Source organism: Odontomachus brunneus, unplaced genomic scaffold (assembly GCF_010583005.1).
Source record: "Odontomachus brunneus isolate Ranch 3 - 2012 unplaced genomic scaffold, Obru_v1 Obru_scaffold_006, whole genome shotgun sequence".
Lineage (NCBI taxonomy): Eukaryota > Metazoa > Arthropoda > Insecta > Hymenoptera > Formicidae > Odontomachus > Odontomachus brunneus.
Genome location: NW_022639456.1, coordinates 2,053,757 through 2,074,467, shown reverse-complemented (window position 1 = coordinate 2,074,467; position 20,711 = coordinate 2,053,757). Strand labels below are relative to the sequence as shown.

The following is a 20,711-nucleotide window of genomic DNA, read 5'->3' as shown; positions in this document are numbered from 1 at the left end:
ATATAGTACAAACCAAGTCTTCCAAATTTTACAAACAGTAAAATATATAAGAAATATTTAAAAGACATTAATACATCTTTTACACTCATATTTTTTTCTGTAAGAAATGTACAATACACTTTAAATGTATTTTGTAGTTTTCCTAAGTAAGGATGAAATTTCACAAATTTTAGGTAATGTATACATGTATAAATGTTACATGGAATTAAATAAAATATCTATACACAGAATGTTACAGGTATTGTGATCATTTTGTCTCAACTAGTTTCTTTGATAAATCTTTGTTCACATCTTTTTTATAATTATCAATATAAATGATCTTTATAACATGAAAAGATAACCTTTTAAAGCAAAGATGTATTTAAAGTTTGATAAGAGAGCCAACTTTTTTATCCATATATTTTTATTACTTAGCTCGCTAGAACTTTTCAACTTTCATCTCTTTCTGTTTAAAATTTAAAAAATATATTTCTAAATGAGTCCAAGTGATGAAGCAAAAAGCCTACATCTTATCTTAGCTACTACTCCGTTATATAAGCAATATCTATAGATAAGAAAAATAATACAGAGTATCCGTGATGTTCTATTTATTTGCAATGTATTAGTAATTTAATGTAAAAAGCTTCTATCTGTTTGCTGCTCAAATATGTATTTCGTTATCCCGATTGAAATTATATTAATAACTTCTGTTGAAGTGCCATTCATGTTTGTAACGCGCGGTTAGGTATTTAATTATACCACACATACTCATGATCATATTTTAGAAATAAAGATATATTCACATACGATGTAATAGTAAATACATTTAAAATGTTACATACATGTTGTCAATGACAATATTTTAGTTGGAATAAAGCAGTAGTAAGAATGTCAGCAATTTTTCAGTCCATGCTTTTGAATATACCTTTCTCTGGCTTCTTTTATCATCTTAGCTTTTCTCTTTTGAAAGGAAGAAGTCACCAAGGATCCCAAGGTTTTGTCCTTTGCAGAATTCGGTTGGGATCTGTCGGTTGACGGTACGGGCGCTTGAGCTGGTGCGTTTGGTTCTGGAGTATAAGTAACTATGCCATCGAGAATATTGGCGATTGTGACATCAACGTTTCGTGTCTTTACTGCAATGAAAATTAGCTGGTTTGGTAAGCTGTAACGATCGCGTGAAATATAATTGAGTCTTGAATGAAAAGTAAGTGCACGTGAATACGTACGAAGATCTAGGAGAATCACATTATGTGGTACGAATGGAAGTACTTCGCTAACTTGACGGACCATCCTCTGCATCTCTATGCTGTGCGAGTTTAACGAACTTCTGCTGGAACGCGTTCTGTTGAGTATCCTCTCCATGAGATAACGCTTCTCGTATTCCGTCTTGTCCGAAACGGTGAATAAACTCGTTTGAAGTCCCAGAGCATCCGCAATATCTCTCTCTACTTCCCGCACGAGAGTGTCGTGGTCAGGATTGCGTCTGATTTTCAGGTACTTCAGCGTGAAAACTGTATAAGGGACAAACATGAACCATAATACCTCTGTCCACCACGTTGAAGCCAACGAGGTGAGATGCACAGGCATAAACTCTGGTCTCGATGCTCTGATGGCAACTGGCTGTACAGACGTTTCTATATTAAACGGCCAAGAATTAAACTTTAACAGAGCGACCTGACTGTTAGTTGTGCCAAACTCAGGCTGTACAGCAACGTTGTATGTAGAGGTGGAGAGGAATTGCTTTATATTGGCAATTAGCGCTTCTTTACTGCTCATGTCCATCTTTTGTAATCCTAATGCATTGCTCAAGGCAGTAGGTAAGTCCCAGGTGCTGGGGGTTAGTGTCTGCGTTACTCGACGAAGAGCAAAGTGGTCCAACACGGATACATTATTGGCAATTACTATCCTTGACTGTTTGTCCCTGAATTCGCTCTCGTTGTCAATCTTGACTATAATGCCAAAAGCAAAACTAATACCGCAACTCAGGATCCCACGAATGGAGTTGCAATCAGGTAATAGTGATGCGAAGAGCCAAAGCTGCAATGTTACTAACAGTCGTAGTAACACAAGTAGGAGTCCCAATGGTGTGTACAAAATCACAGGTAGAAGACGCCAACCGTCGGGTAACCTAAATTTATAATCATGTGATTGGCACGATGCACCATCTGGGACGTCAAAGCAGAAAAAAGATCATATGATTGATTAAACTGACTGACCTAAATTTATCTCTCAGAGCGATTCTCACGTAACGATAGATATCAAATCGAAAGGGCGATTGAAGCGAAAATCAACCGACCATAGTCATATATTTAGCTCGCGTTTTCTCCGAATGTTATTTTCAGCAACTCCATATGTGAAAAATATTTACTTCCAAAAATACACCGCTCTAATGCTCTCGTGTTTTTGCATGAATATTCACGTATGAAATATTGCAACCGAACGATAATGGTTATGCTAACGAAGCTTTGTTGCAACATTTGTAAATCGTCTTACCTGCTTTTGTTAAACAACTCCTGGATATCAATTTGTGACATTTCTCACAACGTACATCTGCTACATTTGAAAACACTCTCTTCACGTTCGTATATCTCGTCGAAATACTCCAGCCACTTAATCGGATATCGTGTAGACCATGAAACGTGATATATTATTAATCAACTCCTCTCTCTTACATACTTTTCAGTAACCTCCTAATTATTGCGGATTTTCCTCTTTGCCACTTTCTACAATCAACTATTCCGTACGTACGTTGCGATACTAGGGATTTCTTGTCTGCGTCCACGCGGGAATTTTAAGTGCCATCTTCAATTGTTTCAGTCAGCTGATTGTCACACCGAATTGTCACTTGACATATTTACACCTATCATATGATCTCATGCGCGAAATATGACAAGTAAGGGTCAATTCATATTTCTTCGCCTCCAGGAATCTTCTCAATAAATTTTTCACTGCTTATCTCTTACAATACACGAAGATAATGTTTCTTAGTCATACTTTTATCTCAAATCACTCGTGTGGATAAATTTGCGTTTTTCACGTAATAAATGGATTTATATATTAATTTTACTAAACGAAATTTATTTTTCTTTGCATATATAACAATTATAACATACATATATCTTATAAGAAAATCTATACGGGGTACATGAGAAAGATGTTATATTGGAAGAAATTATGTAGTTTAATATTTTGTCTATTTAAAAGAGCAGTGCAAATGTCTACGTGACATAGGAGAGAAAAAAGCGCAGACTAGTACACTAAAAGTAACATATTTTTACTCTTACAACCGACGAAGTCACACTTACGTACCTTACACTCTGAATGTTTAGCTGTGAAGTTCGGCAAGTTATTACAATAATTTTTGAGAAATGTCGCGCAACATTCCTTACACAATAACCGTATATTTAAATTTCTAGCATTACTTAATACCAATATAGCTAATATATACACTCATGCGTTTATACCCCACGTAATTTCATTCATGTGCCAAAATCTACAATATAAATCCAGAAATATATATATATATATATTTGACATAATGCGATCTTATATATTTTCGATACATATAATACTTGCATATAGAATGTAAGAAATGAATTTAAGAAAACGATTCTTGTATATAGACCTATGCGTGAATTTTTTTTTAAGACTTATCCTACACGTATGTTTAAAATAATATGAACATGTACGCAGTTGTAATTTATTTGTGTGCACTTTATAAGTGTTGTAAGAAAGCAGGTATATATAGAGCGTGTTGCTAGTCAGATTGAAAATAAAAGTCGGAACCTACGATTATATTGGTCCTATAACTCGCGTATATAAAAGTGCAGAGGAACAATCCTTCATAGAATACGGGCTCCCCAAATTTTCCTATATTCCTTATCTTACCTGAGGAAAGCGTCGCGAGCGTCGGCTCTCTTCCTGATCACGAAACACGTTCATATGCGTATGCACATTATATGAGAATGTATACATGCATTATTATAAACAATACGGAGCTGCGTACGCGCATATGGCCATGTATAACATATCTATCGTTCCTGCCTTAAAACGACTTAAAATGTCATATTATTACTATAAACATTTGTTCTAAATAGATCATACGCGCGACATTTATCTCAGTGGGATTGATTCTTTTATATCATTGGTTATTGATAATCATCGTTTTAGGGGGACTACATGGGACCCTCTATCAAACTGATTTTCATTGTACAATAATAAATGCTGCGGCCCAAGCACAAGAGTGCCAATAAAAATGCACCTGAAAAAGCATTCGGAATTAGATGAGAGAGATCTCAAGAGACGAGCAAACTAAATTATTAATACTTACCAACATAAGCTACATAAATTCCGCCATTCGTCTTTACATATCTGTATGTTCCGAGCTGTAATTACGAGCATAAAGTCTCTCAGTATTATAGATATAATTGTTTGGTGTAAACGAGAAGAGTCAAGTCGGATATTTACCGTTACAGCTATAGCAATTATTAAGGTTATAATCCCAACAATGATAAATACAATTCCCCGTCCTCTAGCAAAGTCTGGACCGACTGAAGATATCTTACGGCAATGTGGACATCGAGCTAGAGCATTATTTAATGTGTTGAACTGAAAAGGCATAAGAATCTCATTAAAAATGTACTTCTCTGCGCTGTAATCTGGCATATCATCTATATAGGTTACCAAAAATGTATCGTGGCAATGGGCACAGCCTACTCTACACATGCCTGGCATAGATAGTACCGGTGGTGTGATAGGGCTCGGAGCCAGATTAATGATACGTTTACAATTGGGCCTTGGACAAGCAATACGTTGTGAAGAACTTTTGCATATGAGCAGACAATTGCATGGACACCGCACGTACTTCTTCCCTGGTGGTGCATTCCGTATTGGCTATGTAAAGAAGAAACAGTTCATAAGACATCGACTTAAGATCCACCTTTTGTCGCTACACTGATGTACAGAAAATTTAAAGAGAAACAGATATACATGGTTAAGACTTTATGGGAGAAAAAAGAGAACTAGTGGAAGTTAGTGCAACCAGTTTAGCAACAAACTTTTGGTGTCATATACAAGTACACATGCAAAAAAAACATATACAAACGTACTGTAGCCTCATTACACTGACAACATTTGACAACGTGTTGGTCTCTCTTCCCGGAGATATCTATCATCGCCTGACAAACCCTACAAGTGACCATCGGCATGCCACCCTGGGTGGCGGATTGATACGGCGGCGGTAGCTCATCCGGCCCGATCGTGGACACCGTGTTGACGGTGGATTGGGACTCTTCTACAAACGAACAAGTAGTCGATCAATTCTCGGAAACGAGGGAGGTACTCGCGTCATATTTTTCTCGGCGCGTTCTCGGCACTGTCGCGTCACGCTCATTTGTTCGCACGGATATATCACGTTGTCATACGTATATTTTATACCGAAAGCATCGCTGCCGTGGGAGCTGTACGTGACATTCTCGTTTTTCAGCAACGGCTGTCGCTCACTCTCCTTGCCGTCTCCCATGTCGAACGTGACGCGATCAATTCGCTGGAAACGACTTCAACAATTCCTCCTATTGTTTGACAGTACTCCCGGTGCATCGATGACAAGGATGACAAAATACGAATCCTTTAGGCCACGTCCACGGCGTACGACAATTATAGCGCGGAATGTCGCATCGTCGCGCCGCGGCCAGTCACAATCGAGCGTAGTCTCATTTTCCCTAATCGATTAGAGCGATTAATCGATCTCATGTATCGAACTCACAATGCGCTGATTGGCGTACAATCCGGTCTACGATACATGATTTAGACCTCAAAAATTAACCAATCATAGTCAAATATAAGGAAAACAATCGGCTGTGATTGGTTAGTTTTTAAAGCTTAAATAATATTGTAGACCGAGACTCGTAATTTTGTGTCAACTAGTCTATACGACTCCTTAGTCAACAAATAAAAAAGGAAGAAATGCGTAATGATGCAAAATGTCATACAAAATGGTACGTTTTATCTCACACAAGTAAATCTCATGGACTTTTTCTATGGAAAAATATGTAAAAAATTTCTCCGAATATGCATTGTTGATATACTGTATTAACAATATATTTTACAGTTGCATCGTTACAACAAAGTTTTATATCATGTATATATAAATTCAGAGTAAATTTTATATGTTACTTAGCATATAAATATGACAACAATCATCACAAACATTGTAACAAATATCACGTAATTAATTTGTCTTACATTACATATTTCTGTTTCACAGTTTGAAGAATCAGTATAAAAATATACTGTACATTGTAATAATAACAACTATCTTCGGTATATAATATCAGACTTTCTGTTGCATTGCTTCATGTCGAATTCACATCTCCTGGTGTGTGAATTTCTATATTTATTTCGGTAACTAATTGCTCTGCAACAATAGAGACAGTAGATGGCCGTCTTTCTTGATTTTCCGAGACAGCTGTGAACAATTGTGATATTAAGATTTTGTTAACTATTTTTCTTCCTATAGTGCCATTTAGTGGCGTTACCTTCACAATTCTTATCACATTCTATGATTGCTTGTTTGCGGTGAAACTGTTGCATTTTTAATTGTATAAGTGTAGGGCTAAATAGCCAATACCCCAAGCTTCCTCCAATCACAAGAGCAACAGTGACATACACATTGTATGTCATAACTGCCATCATCAAGATGTAAGCAAATGTGGTATGAAGAGACCAGTGCAATACTTGAAGTATCCATTTAAAGCAAATACCACTAAGGATATATCAGATTAGTCAAAGAAATTTATACGATATTTTCCAACATACAAGGTATATATATAAATTTATACGATATTTTCCAACATACAACATACATCTTTATACTAGCAAATTTATACTAATAAAAAAAGATAAGCAGAGGAATTTTGTTAATCAACCAAATATTTCAACATTGGTGTAACAATATTTTGATCAGCTGATACTAGCAAATATATATATATATTGTTTAAGTATAATACAGCTTGTCACACTAAAGAATTTTAGAAGTAATAACATACCATCGTGTATGAGATGAAATTCTAAATGTTCTTGATGTAACTTTGGATAATAGAGATGAGCTCTCAGAGGAGCTGGAAATCATCCTTGGCACTGACTTAATGTTAAACTGTTGCAAGTAAAACTGAGAAATTTTCATAGCCTCATATAGTACTGCAAAAGCAGCTAAACCTAAACATGTGGCCAGAAGACCCCATACTGTAGTAACATCGTACCCAGAAAATAAAAAACTGCCCAAATCTATACCAAACCAGTACGTCATATGCATCTGAAATAAAACGTGAATTCACGATTGATATCGCAGATAGAGACGTTCTTGTGAGACATACAGTGTACACAAAGGAAACAATGGCCACAATTAAACTTACTTTATCACGTCAACTACTCGTATGTCGTTGACACATCACAAATTCTCGTAACGACTGATATACTGTGCGTATACAGTCGTCTGACATACTGTTAATTACCTAGCTTTACTTGACGGCTCACTACTTGTTCAAAGTTAATATTTGTTTATATATCGTACAAGCATTATTACAATATTTTCAAACAATAATGTTTATTATTATTTTTATAAGTGTAATTTGGTGTTAAATACGAGAATGAATCGGTGTAAAAAGGTATACAGATCTTCTTTTTTTTTAATATTGAGTTATTTATTCGTGATATCAAATGATACATTGAGTTATGTACTTTGATGTTTACGTATACGAGGTCAATGATAAGTACGTATAAAGATCTTGCGGTGAATTCTTCGCATGCGCAATATGTAGGCGTTAAGCACTGAAATATATACTATATACTTGGAATGCGTGCTGCCTCTTGAGGCGTGCGGGATGAAAGAGAGGTTCCTTGTTTCCTCTCTTATCCTTGTCTGGTTCATAGTATAGTCGAGAGTGGGGAAAATATGATACAATCCAAGTTAAAAGTTAGAGATAATATGAAAAACAGTGACCACTGAATGACAATGACTTAAGCTTATGAATGAAAGTTTAAGATATAAAAAAAATATATATTTTTTTTCTCATTTATTAGTATTCACTTATCGACTTATTATTAAAAAAAAAACAAAGCAAAGATGGTTCCTAATTCGGAGATTCAACTTATGTTTAGAAATCAGCCGATTTAGATCTTGGTTCAGACTGTACTAGACAAAGACAGAGCGCTGTTCTAGACCTATAAGCATGCTCTCTCTCATCCCGCAACACTCAAGAGGTAGCGCGCGTTCCAAGTAGTATATATTTCAGTGGGCTTCTCTCTGGTTCGAGTCAGTTGAAATTGGCGCGTTAGTTACACGTGCGCCCGAGTACCGGCTAAAGGAATTTTGTATATATATATATTTATATGTGTGAATTTCTTGTTTTATTTCAGTTCAATCTTATTCAAACTCAAATCTCTCTGCAGAAATGAAATCGTTAATTAATACTGCTTGTTTTATTTACGTTTTATTCGTTATGAATACGAATGCAGAGGTGACAGGTATTTAAATTATAGCTTTAAATATCATTCGTTGTCTTTTATCCCGTATTTTTTAAAACTGTATATTATGAAGAGAGATGTCTCCAACAAAAAAATTATTTTAGAGCCTAGTAATATAGTAGTAGTGGTATTGAGTCAAAAAGAAGGTTATCATGCTGCTCATGCTGATTATTTACGAAAAAGCATATATGAGCAAGCAAGTGCTCTTGAAAAAGTAGGTTGAATCATAACAAACTATTATGTTGTATTTCATTGAAGATACATCATTATATATATAAAATAAAATTCACTCTTCTTTTTAGGAAGCACCAGAAGTAGTATTGTCTCATGAACTAAATATCAGAGATTCTTGGATAATAACTCCGTTGTTGGTTTATTTGTCAAATACATTTCCAAATGCACAATGGTTCTTCTTTTGTTTGGAGAATACTGTAATTCGATTGGAGAAGCTGTTAAATGTACTTGAAAAATTCAGTGCATCTCTGGTGAGATATATTATTATTTTCAAAAAAATATATATAATTTATATTCTAATTAGATTTTCCACTATGCAGGACTTATGGATTGGACATGCACTATATGATCATGAACCTACTATTATTCATCATTTTGAAAAACATAGCAGGAAATTTAAATACCCGAATATTGCATCAGGATTTGCCATGACTTTTAAACTATTAAAAAGGTATATTGTATTTTTATTTTAAATTATCTTAAAAGAAACCATATATATATATATTTTTTTTTATTCCATAAAACTGACTTATGTATAATTTTTTGAAAATATAAAATTTCATATTGTCTCAAGCTTCTTATGTATAATTTTTTGAAAATATAAAATTTTATATTGTCTTATTTAGATGTTAAATATTTAATTCGATATTCCAGTTTGTCTCAACAAGTCTCCGAAGGCAGAGCTCCTAAACCAGATTTTTCTATCGATGCATCCTACGAATTTGCGAATTTTGTTCTAAAGAGCACAAATGTACGATTGACACATGTATCTAAAATATGTATTGTATCTGGTTCCGATTGCGCTACGTATCCTCGATTCTTCCATCCTTGTGTATGTTATATATGCATTAACTAAAAATAATTTAACTGTAGCAAAATATTTTTTGTAAATATTTTCTTAATGTTTACAGAATTCTATATCTCCAGAAAAAGTATACTTTGCCGTTAAAACATGTGCCAGGTTCCATACAGACAGAATCCCTATAATTAAACAGACATGGGCGAAACATACAGTTAATATAGGATATTTCAGCGACACAGCAGGTACGCACAATCAGTAAAATTACATACATTTCAATATATTTGCATTCTTCAGTAATCACTGAATTGTTCTAGTATAGACAAGCATTTACGGCATGCATACGTCGTACCGAATACTACGGAAGGACATTGCGCCAAAACTTATGCCATCTTGCAAACAGCTAGCAACATACTGAAGAAACATAATCTCGATTGGCTAGTAATCAGCGACGATGACACTATATTCAGGTGATTACAATAGAAGAATGTATGTGCAAGGATATAAAATGTAACTGTCATGTAACAGTTACATTGTTGAGTAGGAAATTATAACTAACAGGTAACATTGTGTTCGCTGGATCCTGTTACAGTGTAGCGCGTTTATTACGTTTGCTTACATGCTACAATCCTACCAATCCGATCGCGATTGGTGAACGTTACGGCTTTCGTACATGGGACTATAATTATGGTTACAATTACTTAACCGGTGGTGGAGGAGTCGTGTTGTCTGCTCCCTTGGTTCATAGGATAATAGAACCGGGTATTTGCGATTGCCCATCTGCGACTACTCCTGACGATATGCATCTCTTTGGGGCTTGCTTGCTCCGGCTCGGATATATTCATTCACAGCCAGTACATTCTCCGCTGTTTCATCAAGTATAACTAATCATATAACTCCAAAAAAATATCGAAGTCACAGTAATTGATCAGTGATATCGTGTAAATTTATCATAACATAATCTTGAAATATCATCTATGCGCACAAACTTGTTTTTTTTAGGCACGGTCCATAGATTACGCTACAGGTTATTTGGCATCGCAAGAACCTGTATCATTCCACAAATTTTGGATGATTGAACCTAAAGTCGTTTACGATGAATGGTTTGCAGAGGCAGATAGTAATTTATCTGAATCACCACGACACACGGAATTATAAAGTTTTATACTTTGTCGAAACGTACCAATTTTCTTACTTTCGCATTTGCGTTTAGACTGATTCTTTGATCTTATTTTAATTGAAAAGCCCGAAGATAAAGATATGTAAGAGTTTGAATATTAAAATGTTTATATTATTATTTGATAATACGTTGATATAAAATATAATACATTTATATAAAATATATATATATCTTTTAACAAGTATCTCTAGATATTACAATGCATATACAATACGTGTAAACAATATATAAATCCACGATAAAATATTGTCATATAAACCTTTTCCAAATATGTTATTATAATACACATAAATGTAAAAGTTATCAAATTACAGTAACAAAAATGGAAGAGTCGAGTTTCGATAACGAGGGTTTTACGATATTGTGCATTTATCACGAGCTTTTACGTATCTTTAAACGTATTTTTTCCCAAACAATACAATGTCTAAAATCGAGACATAAGACGTCTTATATTTTGATATCTGAGAGACATCTTTAAGACGTCTTATATCCCGATTTTAGACGTATTGTGCGAGTTATCACTTAAATAAGAAATCGCCAAGTTACAAGGTATGTAATTTTCATAAGCAGACTGCACATGTTTTCATATCATAGTTTCGATTTTATAATTTCAGTCCACCACGACGGACGCTCCAGGTTCTCTTTCTCATTATATATCCATTCCTTCATGTGTTTGTATATCTAAAAAAAGATCATTATTGTATGCAAATGACCTGATGTAAATTATTCGATATATATGCATACCTCGCCATCGGACATTCCTAAAGGTGAGTTAAGAACAAAATCGGGCGGTGCTAAAACGTCGACCAGCGCAACCGCGTTATCGACTAATTTCTTGCATAGTTTTATAATTCCTTCTCGTAAGAGGTTATCTATGTTGCAGTTGGGAGGAGCAAAACCGCCGGCATACAAATCTCCCAATCTCTTCTCCAAGATTACAGCTCCAAACAGAGAACACAAATCGGTTAGTACCTGTCGTTCGTTTGAGTCCCACTTTGGATCTTGCAAACATTCGTAGAAGGTTTTCATTATAAAGTGCTATAGAAAAAAAAAACAATTAATATGTCGTTTTGAAAAAAATTTCTTCACATTTCGTTGTAATGTCACAAAATAACTACAATCAGCGCAGAGCGAAATTTTAAGGAATAACTATTAAATTAACGATTCTCAATATATGCGCACACGTTTAGTAGTTTTCGTGATTTTTTTTGCTTCAATTCAAACATTACACATGTATCTTTTACCTCTGCATATACGAGAGACAAGGTCCGCGCCAGGAATGTCTGAGAATTATTTCTTGCATCAAAATCAGACATTCCATTTACTTTAAGTTCCTTCACACGTTGATGCGTTTTCTTTACATAATAGCACACCAACCACTTGAAAATGTGGATCAACTCTAAAGTGGAAAAAATAGTGTATCAGTCATAGTATTCGTTAATCATTACTTAGCACTGTATCTTTCATCATAATAGAAGATTAATTTCCTCTTACGTTTAGGCTCTAACGTGCTCTCTATTGATCTTTGATAAAATTTAGTATTGAGTATCTGTTTTGCATGAGGCAGAAAGTCTATGGAACCAAACGGAGATAGTACAGGCTGTCCTTTAATTACGTTATCCCATTGATTTAATAGCCAATTACTCGCTTGCTGAACAAGCACATTGTTTTCGCCCTCATACGTACAATTTGCATCGTTATCTGCTCTTATGTCACCCAACCGTGACACTGATAATAAAAAATACTTTTAGTATTGATACATACAATAGTAAGTAGGAGTAAGTAGTAATATACGAGTAGGATATCTCCCAAGTGCATTTGCAAATGCAAGTACACAGAAGTGCTCATACTTTTCAAGTATCCATGTCCACCGCAGGACTCTCTGCAGTCCTGAATTACATCACGAGCTGTCCAGGAGCAAAATGGTTTTACCGCGGAAGACAATGCGTGTATCTCCATTCCTTTGCTGGCCATCACGTCTTGATTCTCGTTTCCACCTCCGAAACGACTCAAATTAAACTCGATTAGCTTCATATAAAAATTTCTTGCAGACAATTTTATCGCGTATGTCGCGGCTAGATGAGGTAATAATCGCCATTGCTGAAATATTAAATACGTGATGTGTAATAAATTACAATAACTTTTGTTTCCTGTCTGAGCAGAGCTCGAAATGAAAACCGTGATGTACGTACTTGCGTTTGATATTCTATGACTGGCAATTCATTGTCCTCTGTAGGACCAAATTGTCTTCTGACAGCGCAATAACGTATTGCGATCACAATCGCGAGACTCATATATTCTGAACATATATTGGTAATAGCGACACGACCTCCTGATAATGCACCTAATGATGAACCTGTACCAACGTGGGTAAATGACAATGAATTGCGAAGAAATAACGATATTATTGTTCCAATTATTGCTTTTATCATATATGCATACCAAATCTTTTACTCTCGTTCTTTATAGCGAGCGAATATGTCCCGTCCTCAGTAACACTAGCTGTGCGATCTAACAGACAGCTACGTGGTATGTAATATTTGTTAAACATCATAAATCCGTTATCTATTCCATTCAGTCCTATCTTTTCACCCATGTCACCAACGGTGACCCCTGGCAAGGGTAGGTGAGTACTCACATCACGAATCTGTACAATAAAAGGATGTAAACCATGATTCACTCCATCTGGTGTAACTAGTTTTGCAAATATGATGGCATGTGTTGCAACTTTTCCTAAATACATAAAGATTGAGAGATAATTTTATATAAAACTTATATTTAGATTGAGATTTAGAAAATGTTATCTTAATTGTCAATTTTTCTTTTTTACTCTTGTAGCTTGTAGCTTACCTAAACCACCAGCCCAACATTTTGCAGCCTCAAAGTCTGGTGTGTGGAGAATGAAACTTTTTGTTGCTACATCATATGTCGCTGTGGTCCTCATGCCTTTTGCATTAGTTCCATGGGAAATTTCAGTTAAGGCAAAACAGCCTACATACTAATTGATTAATATATTTAATATAAATATATATATTTTTTTTTCTAGTAATTATATATTATATTATTTTGCAACATATACGTACACTTCCATCTACAAACTTTTCTATAAGATAACCATGTTGATCAGTACCCAATGCTAATATACTACTTGGCACCATGCCCCAAGAAACACCCAGTTTTATGCATACAGATGGGTCATAATGGTAAAAGTTATGTAACCATATTTGATCTCCCAGTATCTAAAAAGATTACATAATTTATATAATTATATTAATATAATTTTATATAATTAAATAAGCAATACTTCGATTTTGATAATGTATGAAACACTTTTACATGAATTTAAAAAGATTTGTTGAAAATAATTGTTGAGCTGTGTTATATTTACTATTAATTAGATATATATATATATATATGTATACATTATTACTTGGAACTCAGCCTCACGCAATGCTTGTATTTCAGCATTACAGCGTCTTCGGATCTGATCCAATGTTGCTGATCTTGGTAGTCTTTGAAATGATGGATTGGTTTTGACCAGGTCCCATAAGGTATTCTGATTGTTTATTTTTTAATATATTTCAGATGTTTATAAATATATTTTTAAATATATATTAGTTTATAAATATATATTAGTTTTAAATTATCTGATAAAAATATTAACATCCGTTTTGTGTGTATACCTGTTGTTTTAGAGAATCCTCTCCATTTAAGGCCAACTTGAATAATTTCCAGTCAAACGTTGCACGTTTTCTATAAGCATCTAGTGGTCCTTTTGGTAAGTCACTTATCAAATTATTGACAGTTGATGTCCTCATTGTGCTCAAAAAGCGTTTTCCTCTTAAGAAACTATAATTGTTACATAGAATACATATCAGTAAGGGGTATAAAAAAATTGATATATACTATATGTTACAACCATATTTTTACAATAATTTAATGTACAATGAGTTTATTTTGTTAATACTTCCATATTTGTTCATTACTATCTTGTTATTCAATGCCCAATCACTCAATTTTTCGTGATCGTTACTATATATAGATAGCAACTAATTTTTTATATAAAATTATGAATATCTTACAAAATAAATCTCATATTTACAATTTGTATACGTTTTTCTTCTCTTTTCAGAATGTACACTGTTGTTATACTGGAATACAAGAGAAGAACAAATGCACTTCTTTTAATTTATCTGTATTCTATTACACTTAGTATATGCAAGAATTAACTAGGCTTTAAGCCTGATCTACAATGTGCGTTCTGTTTCTTGTCTCCTGTCTTTTTCGGTTTATAGCTTAAGGTCTGAGTCAGAAAGAGATAGAAGATAGAATCAGATAGAAAAAGAAGCAGGAAGAAAAGAACACATTGTAAATCAAGCTTTAAAATCTAATCTACAATATGTTATTTGCTTCCTGTTGTTCTCTGTCTAGTTTAAGATTTAAGTCGAAAAAAATAAAGAGAAAGAAGCAGGAAACAAAGAACATATTGTAAGTTAAGCTTAAAACTTAAGATTTAAGTTAGAAAGAGATAAAGCAGTGCTCGGAATCGTTTGCTCATTTCGGCCACGCAAATGACGGTCGCGGTTCTAAGCCTCAGCTGCTGGGATTATAAGAGGCGCATCTATGTGGTGCCAACCAAAGATGCTTTCGGAAAGCATGCTGATCAGCGCTAACGCGTCACTCAAATGCCCTGAGACTGAGAGCCGCGATCATCAATTGCGTGGCAAGGAGAAGAAATCAATTCCGAGCACTAAAATAAAGAGAAAGAAACCGAAAGCAAAGAATACATTGTAAATCAAGCTTAACGCTCAGCCAAACAAGAACGAATATAAGTTTCTCTCTGACTCTTTAACACCTTTTTTAGTACGTTTGACCCGTATTCGAAGTGCAATTGGACCCAATGATTTCCACTATTGAACTCGGGTAAACGCAACTGTTCTTTTTTTAAATGCATTTTCTCTCCTCATACTCGCGATAACCCGAAGCGCACGTTTTCGCAGATTAAAAAACAGACATCAAAACGCACATACAGAGTATATTTATATAGACCAGTCCTAGTAAAAATGTATCGCGTCAACTCGTTCATCGCTGAAGTTAACAATCTTGACCGCTTATTTGTAACCGCTTTTATATTTACACTTGTGCACGCATATAGCGATTAGCACTAGTGATTTGTGTTCGAGCTCCAGCTAGCAAACGTTTTTCCCCTTTACTCATGCACACAAACTGCTCTCTCTATCTGTGTGACGACGATTGCCGGCGAAGCTCGAATGTACATCACTGATACATATTGCTGAGTCATTTGCCACGACAATTTCCTTGATAAAAAGAGGGGATAATATTAATATCAACGAAAACAATTTAATTTCTGTAGATTAATAACTGTAGATTAATTATCCCAGATAGCGCATAGAGAAAAAGAATTCAGTCATATGTCACCAATTCTGAGTTTATTTTTAGGTATAAAAATATTTTTTTCATTGAACTGAACTCTGAAGAATTCTTTTTGCATCTAAAAATGAACTTAGAATTGGACATACGACTGAATTTTTTTTTAATTCTTTTTTAATTCTCTGTGCTACCTGGAATGTGTGTTTCGCAATTAGCCAATATGATTTTGGCAGTTTACTGTCACGTATATTGAAACGGCATTCGTACACTGAGAGAAAAAAATATCTGAAAAATAAAAATATTTATTCAATGATTGTATTAATATAACATATTTATTTACAATAAATCTTATTTATGAATAAGTAGTTTATCTTAAATAATATAAACTACTAAGGTTTTCAGAAAATGTATATTTCTTTATTTGAAAATATTTTATATTCGTATGGCTGTTATAAATATGGCTATTATAGTACCCATTTAACAAATATTTTTTTTATTTTTTAAATATTTTTTTCTTTTAATGTATAATGCCGTCGCGGTATTGCCAGTGAATATCGGAATGCAGTCAGTATTTTTCTTACTTTCGTTACTAAAACTCACAAAGTAAGGCCAGTTCTATATTAGTTGCAAATCGCAAGAAAATTTACCAATCACAGTCGATCATTCTTCTTACGACAAAAGAAAAGTTGACTGTGATCGGTCAATTTTCTTGCAACCTTGCAATTAGGATCAATCTAAGACATTCGCGGTAGAAACCTGACGGTGGACAAGAATTATCGAAGATAATTGCTTTATCGAAAATATATCGAATATATGTCAGAACTATTGCAATACTTAAAGCTTCGTTCTTAAAGTTTTTTCTATTTCACGGTAAACGGATAGCGCATTTATAAAAACGAGTCGTATGTATTAGTTTATTGCAATAATGTTGCGCTCGTGGTTTTGACAGTGATTATCAGAACTCGGCTATTATTCAGCGTTTTGTAATAGCTCATTTAAAGTCCAGCACAAAGTTCATGTAGTAAGATAAGCAAGTCTATTAGCGATAAGATATGTTCTCAAGATTAACGTCTTCTTCATTTCTCGAATGTGCAGACTAATAACTCTTTTGAGTTTCGCATTATAGACCTTCTACAATAAACCATAATATTATATAATATTCTATAATATTATATAATATTATTTATAAGTTGTAGGCAAATTGACAAACCACAGTTGAATATTTTTGAAAATAATCGACTCCAATCGATCAATATATTTATTATAAAAAGCTCATTATTATAAGTTTACACGATATTTATGTCAGAAGTAAGAAGATTGCGATGAAAAAATGTCATTTTTGTAAACGGCAATTTGGGAAATTATATTCCTAGATATATAAATATTATTTTCGTATTTGGACGTATTTTTTCCGCTTCTAATTCGTTTTTGCACTGCACTTTATGTTTAAATCTGAAAATCAAGCGTTGCAGATTGCATAAACACCGAGGTGAAATATAATATTAAAAGACAAGATAATTTAACGAACGTGTTGACCCCATTCGAAGAATTGTGTAACACAGTCGACGTACTCTATGAATCAAACTGTTGAATAAATCAACGTGGTTGCATACGAATGAAGTCATTAAATGATGATGATGCAAGAAAAACGGTTCACACAAATCAATATAATCGAAATGAGCGGAAAGTCACGACGAATAGACGAGACGAGACAAAGCGCAACTAAACACTTGAGATGCGTCTCGAGACCACAGTAGTAGTAGTTATCATCGTTTTCTCACGATTGTCTGCTCACGTCATCGCCGCAAGGTTCTGATCTAATTTGTGACAATTCTGCGATACACGAATAAACAAAAACATTTTTGATATTTTGTAGAAGCGGCTACAAACAAATGCTTCAGTGTGAACGCGAGACGGATGACTTGAAAAAAGTGATCGAGCAAATCGTGGTGGAAATCGCTGCGCGCTGTAATTGTATGGTTTTCATTACTGATCCAGCTTACCGTGGATTAGTTGAAGCACGTACCATTGAAGCAATGTTTCTTATGCCGATGTATAACGTAAGTATCACGGCGTACACTTAATTTCATTGAAAATGAACAATAATCTTGTCCTAAGTAACTTTCACGTAACGACAATTACGATTGCTATTGTTAGTTAGCATTTAATTTACATCAAATTTACGCTACATTCAATAAGACAAACACTTCACTAGAAATATTTAACTTTTCAGCTGCATAACACAGTTTAGTAAAAAATTGGATGCATTGTATCAAACCAAATATATAGTCGATATTCATAGTCGGATCTTATATTTAAAATCGTTTTAAGTTCATCTTCAGATGATGTACAAACCGTTTCATTGACTACTCAACATTTGAAGATAAACTTAAGATCCAGCCTTAAATATCGTATATATCGATGGATATATGTCAGGACATATAAATATACTTCTCGTATATAAGCAGTTACTTTCTTAGAGCACATATATGTACGTCTTTCGCAGCTACAAAGTTAAATGTGAACGCAATAAAAAGTCTAACTTTATTCAACGTAATGAGTGAAATAAATTTAGCGTTGATAATTTTTTCTATGTATACATACTTGTGTTTATGCAGATAGGCGTACGCGAGAATGAGGATTTTTCACGGCCGAGGAAACCAATAGAGAAGATGCTGCGGCATATAAAAGCGGCTGGTTGCGACGCGTACGTTATACTAATCGCAAATGGACTCCTGACATCACGGTTCTTACAATATGCTCAAGAGTATGTTATCTAATATCAATAAGATGATAATGCAAAAAGAAGTCGATAACGTAGAAACCAAACTGACAATAATAGAGTCATTATTTTATTCTTTACATACACTCTTCTTTCTTCTTCTGTCAAAATCTTCTTGTTCAGCTTTCACGTCTTACAAGGCGCAACTCGAACTGACTCTCTAACGTTCTACTTTTATAGAGCACGTCTTCTCGACACGCGAGGTTATTTTTTGCTCTTATACGATAGTCGATTATTCAAGCCAGAATTACACTATATCTGGAACAGAATTATAAACGTGGTATTCGTGCGGCGATACAGTACGTACAAGTATCGTTTGGGTGAGCGAATTCTCGCTGAACGTATCGATCTCACCACTGTTTATTATCCGTCGCGTGAAAGAGATGTCACAGAAATAAAATATATCGACACATGGTACGACGGCAAGTTGCGTTACGGTAATGACCACTACTTGTCGAAAACTACAAATCTTCACGGCAACGGTTTACGGTCAGTAAATCGCGTCGGTAAATGTGCTCGTAAGAATGAATTGACTGAATTAAATGATGATTGATATAATCTCATGCCAAAAAATATGATTTTAAGTCAAAGAGAAATTCTATATATTATGTGGACTTATCTTCCTTTTTTTATCAAGTTCTTTTATTTTTTATATATAATTTTATTATATATATATATTATTATATATATTGTATATAATATTATTATATAATATATAATAATAATATATACAGGGTGTCCGTCCATAAATGTCCGAGCAAATATCTCGTAACTGGTTGAAGTTACAAGAAAGTTTAATAAGCGAAATTTACATGATTCTTAATCAAAATGCATGTAAAAATTTTGTTTATTAGTGACTTTTTCGAGTTATGAACAATAGTCAATTTAAGTTTTTTTCAATTTAGTTTTTTCAATTTAGTTTTTTTAAATAAATACCTATAATTTTTTTTGCATATTTACGCAGTAGAGGTTATTTGCAATCAGAATTCGGTAAAAAATTGTTACTACGCATCGAGTGCTTTCCAAATGCTTAACATATCTTGACACACACGTACACAAACCCAGTTTATTGGTCACATATTATCTAAAATATCTGGTAAGATAATATACAACTAATAAACTAGTTTTGTGTAACACAGTGTATGCAACTGGAAAGCATCCATCGTTTACGAGATAATCGGCATGTTAAGTTTTAAAGTAATAAATTGTATTATAAATATTTTTGAATGTTAAATAGGTTGGAATATAAAACAATTTGAGAAAGTAAACAATATTTTTTCATGAAACATTTATTAACACATAAATTGCTTGAAATTTTTACTATCATGATCGATACAGCATTCAACGCGTTTTATAATGTTTTATTGTTAACTGCAGCATTTCTATTGCAATACTTTCAACAGCTCATAATATTGTTTATGCAACTATTCCTGAAAATGGAGAAGATTTATCCATAGTCCGAAGATATATCCATCAATATATACGATATTTAAGGTTGAATCTTAAGTATCATCTTCAAATATAGAGTAGTCAATGAAACGGTCTGTACATCATCTGAAGATAAACTTAAAACGATCTTAAATATAAAATCCAATTGTGAATACCGACTATATATTTAGTTTGATACAATGCATCAAATTTTTTACTAAACTGTATTATGTAGCTGAAAAGTTAAATATTTCTAGTGAAGTATTTGTCTTATTGAATGTAGCGTAATCTAATGTAAATTAAATGCTAACTAACGATACATAAGATCACTAGAGTTGTTATATATATATATATATATATATATATATATATATATATATATATATATATATATA

The 20,711-nt window shown here is 33.8% G+C and overlaps 6 protein-coding genes across 17 annotated transcripts in view; 2 read left to right on the top strand and 4 right to left on the bottom strand.

Moving 5' to 3' along the window:
- Positions 1–756: 756 nt before the first annotated feature.
- Positions 757–2,831, bottom strand: LOC116853387 (ancient ubiquitous protein 1-like). Its single transcript, XM_032834457.1, has 3 exons — positions 2,473–2,831; positions 1,206–2,107; positions 757–1,112 (listed from the first exon to the last, which is right to left on the bottom strand). The coding sequence occupies exons 1-3, from the start codon at positions 2,511–2,513 to the stop codon at positions 871–873; spliced, it is 1,185 nt and encodes a 394-aa protein (XP_032690348.1). The 5' UTR covers positions 2,514–2,831; the 3' UTR covers positions 757–870.
- Positions 2,832–3,156: 325 nt separating this feature from the next.
- LOC116851912 (type 1 phosphatidylinositol 4,5-bisphosphate 4-phosphatase) lies at positions 3,157–5,654 on the bottom strand. The gene is made up of 6 exons (XM_032831843.1): positions 5,416–5,654; positions 5,088–5,272; positions 4,663–4,872; positions 4,447–4,587; positions 4,310–4,364; positions 3,157–4,240 (listed from the first exon to the last, which is right to left on the bottom strand). The coding sequence occupies exons 1-6, from the start codon at positions 5,498–5,500 to the stop codon at positions 4,155–4,157; spliced, it is 762 nt and encodes a 253-aa protein (XP_032687734.1). The 5' UTR covers positions 5,501–5,654; the 3' UTR covers positions 3,157–4,154.
- A 215-nt stretch (positions 5,655–5,869) lies between these two features.
- LOC116851900 (beta-1,3-glucosyltransferase) lies at positions 5,870–10,840 on the top strand. 3 transcript variants are annotated; one of them, XM_032831820.1, is made up of 10 exons: positions 5,870–5,975; positions 8,395–8,502; positions 8,607–8,716; positions 8,805–8,960; positions 9,057–9,187; positions 9,391–9,568; positions 9,648–9,780; positions 9,858–10,005; positions 10,128–10,413; positions 10,538–10,840. In XM_032831820.1, exons 1-10 carry the CDS (start codon positions 5,951–5,953, stop codon positions 10,691–10,693), a joined length of 1,431 nt encoding a protein of 476 aa, XP_032687711.1. In that variant the 5' UTR covers positions 5,870–5,950; the 3' UTR covers positions 10,694–10,840. The 3 variants fall into 3 exon arrangements, with proteins under 3 accessions (XP_032687711.1, XP_032687701.1, XP_032687720.1); XM_032831810.1 differs by having other exon boundaries at positions 5,871–5,975; positions 8,805–8,987; XM_032831829.1 differs by lacking the exon at positions 5,870–5,975 and adding an exon at positions 6,650–6,798 and having other exon boundaries at positions 8,805–8,987.
- On the bottom strand, positions 6,189–7,770 carry LOC116851921 (probable low affinity copper uptake protein 2). Its single transcript, XM_032831855.1, has 4 exons — positions 7,392–7,770; positions 7,026–7,291; positions 6,516–6,742; positions 6,189–6,445 (listed from the first exon to the last, which is right to left on the bottom strand). Exons 2-4 carry the CDS (start codon positions 7,289–7,291, stop codon positions 6,333–6,335), a joined length of 606 nt encoding a protein of 201 aa, XP_032687746.1. The 5' UTR covers positions 7,392–7,770; the 3' UTR covers positions 6,189–6,332.
- A 10-nt stretch (positions 10,841–10,850) lies between the features above and the next one.
- Positions 10,851–18,860, bottom strand: LOC116851865 (peroxisomal acyl-coenzyme A oxidase 3). Of its 6 annotated transcripts, XM_032831700.1 has the most exons (14): positions 18,711–18,824; positions 15,746–16,033; positions 14,798–14,866; positions 14,399–14,564; positions 14,146–14,271; positions 13,799–13,954; positions 13,566–13,713; positions 13,158–13,448; positions 12,908–13,071; positions 12,566–12,815; positions 12,210–12,443; positions 11,960–12,114; positions 11,460–11,753; positions 10,851–11,396 (listed from the first exon to the last, which is right to left on the bottom strand). In XM_032831700.1, exons 2-14 carry the CDS (start codon positions 15,799–15,801, stop codon positions 11,304–11,306), a joined length of 2,202 nt encoding a protein of 733 aa, XP_032687591.1. In that variant the 5' UTR covers positions 15,802–16,033; positions 18,711–18,824; the 3' UTR covers positions 10,851–11,303. The 6 variants fall into 6 exon arrangements, with proteins under 6 accessions (XP_032687591.1, XP_032687620.1, XP_032687613.1 ...); XM_032831729.1 differs by lacking the exons at positions 15,746–16,033; positions 18,711–18,824 and adding an exon at positions 15,571–15,706 and having other exon boundaries at positions 14,818–14,866; XM_032831722.1 differs by lacking the exons at positions 14,798–14,866; positions 15,746–16,033 and having other exon boundaries at positions 18,711–18,860.
- LOC116851881 (glutamate receptor ionotropic, delta-2-like) overlaps positions 14,116–20,711 on the top strand; it is a 10,047-nt gene continuing 3,451 nt past the window's right edge. For 2 of the 5 annotated variants that reach the window (XM_032831769.1, XM_032831759.1), the window contains exons 1-4: positions 17,770–17,915; positions 17,983–18,166; positions 18,725–18,873; positions 19,069–19,377. In XM_032831769.1, the coding sequence (XP_032687660.1) occupies positions 17,842–17,915; positions 17,983–18,166; positions 18,725–18,873; positions 19,069–19,377 (716 nt within the window). In that variant the 5' untranslated portion in view covers positions 17,770–17,841. Of the gene's footprint in view, positions 14,267–14,410; positions 14,494–14,847; positions 15,639–17,769; positions 17,916–17,982; positions 18,167–18,724; positions 18,874–19,068; positions 19,378–20,711 lie in introns of those variants that run through there. The other 3 variants (XM_032831777.1, XM_032831786.1, XM_032831795.1) reach the window with 3 other exon arrangements.

Bases quoted from the DNA above. Each gene is read 5' to 3' on its own strand.
- LOC116853387 (XM_032834457.1), bottom strand. From the start codon at position 2,513: ATGTCACAAATTGATATCCAGGAGTTGTTTAACAAAAGCAG. The intron at 2,108-2,472 runs GTAAGACGATTT...TTATAAATTTAG, and splicing joins GAGTTGTTTAACAAAAGCAG to GTTACCCGACGGTTGGCGTC. The intron at 1,113-1,205 runs GTACGTATTCAC...TTTTCATTGCAG, and splicing joins TGTGATTCTCCTAGATCTTC to TAAAGACACGAAACGTTGAT.
- LOC116851912 (XM_032831843.1), bottom strand. From the start codon at position 5,500: ATGGGAGACGGCAAGGAGAGTGAGCGACAGCCGTTGCTGAAAAACGAG. The intron at 5,273-5,415 runs GTATAAAATATA...GTTCGTTTGTAG, and splicing joins CCACGGCAGCGATGCTTTCG to AAGAGTCCCAATCCACCGTC. The intron at 4,241-4,309 runs GTAAGTATTAAT...ATGCTTTTTCAG, and splicing joins AATTTATGTAGCTTATGTTG to GTGCATTTTTATTGGCACTC.
- LOC116851900 (XM_032831810.1), top strand. From the start codon at position 5,951: ATGATGCAAAATGTCATACAAAATG. The intron at 5,976-8,394 runs GTACGTTTTATC...GTTTTATTTCAG, and splicing joins GCAAAATGTCATACAAAATG to TTCAATCTTATTCAAACTCA. The intron at 10,006-10,127 runs GTGATTACAATA...ATCCTGTTACAG, and splicing joins GACGATGACACTATATTCAG to TGTAGCGCGTTTATTACGTT.
- LOC116851921 (XM_032831855.1), bottom strand. From the start codon at position 7,291: ATGCATATGACGTACTGGTTTGGTATAGATTTGGGCAGTTTTTTATTT. The intron at 6,743-7,025 runs GTATGTTATTAC...ATATATCCTTAG, and splicing joins ATTTCATCTCATACACGATG to TGGTATTTGCTTTAAATGGA. The intron at 6,446-6,515 runs GTAACGCCACTA...AATTGTTCACAG, and splicing joins ATGTGATAAGAATTGTGAAG to CTGTCTCGGAAAATCAAGAA.
- LOC116851865 (XM_032831700.1), bottom strand. From the start codon at position 15,801: ATGAACGAGTTGACGCGATACATTTTTACTAGGACTGGTCTATATAAA. The intron at 14,867-15,745 runs GTATGTGCGTTT...CTTGTATTCCAG, and splicing joins GGTCTATATAAATATACTCT to TATAACAACAGTGTACATTC. The intron at 13,714-13,798 runs GTACGTATATGT...TTAATCAATTAG, and splicing joins AAAAGTTTGTAGATGGAAGT to TATGTAGGCTGTTTTGCCTT.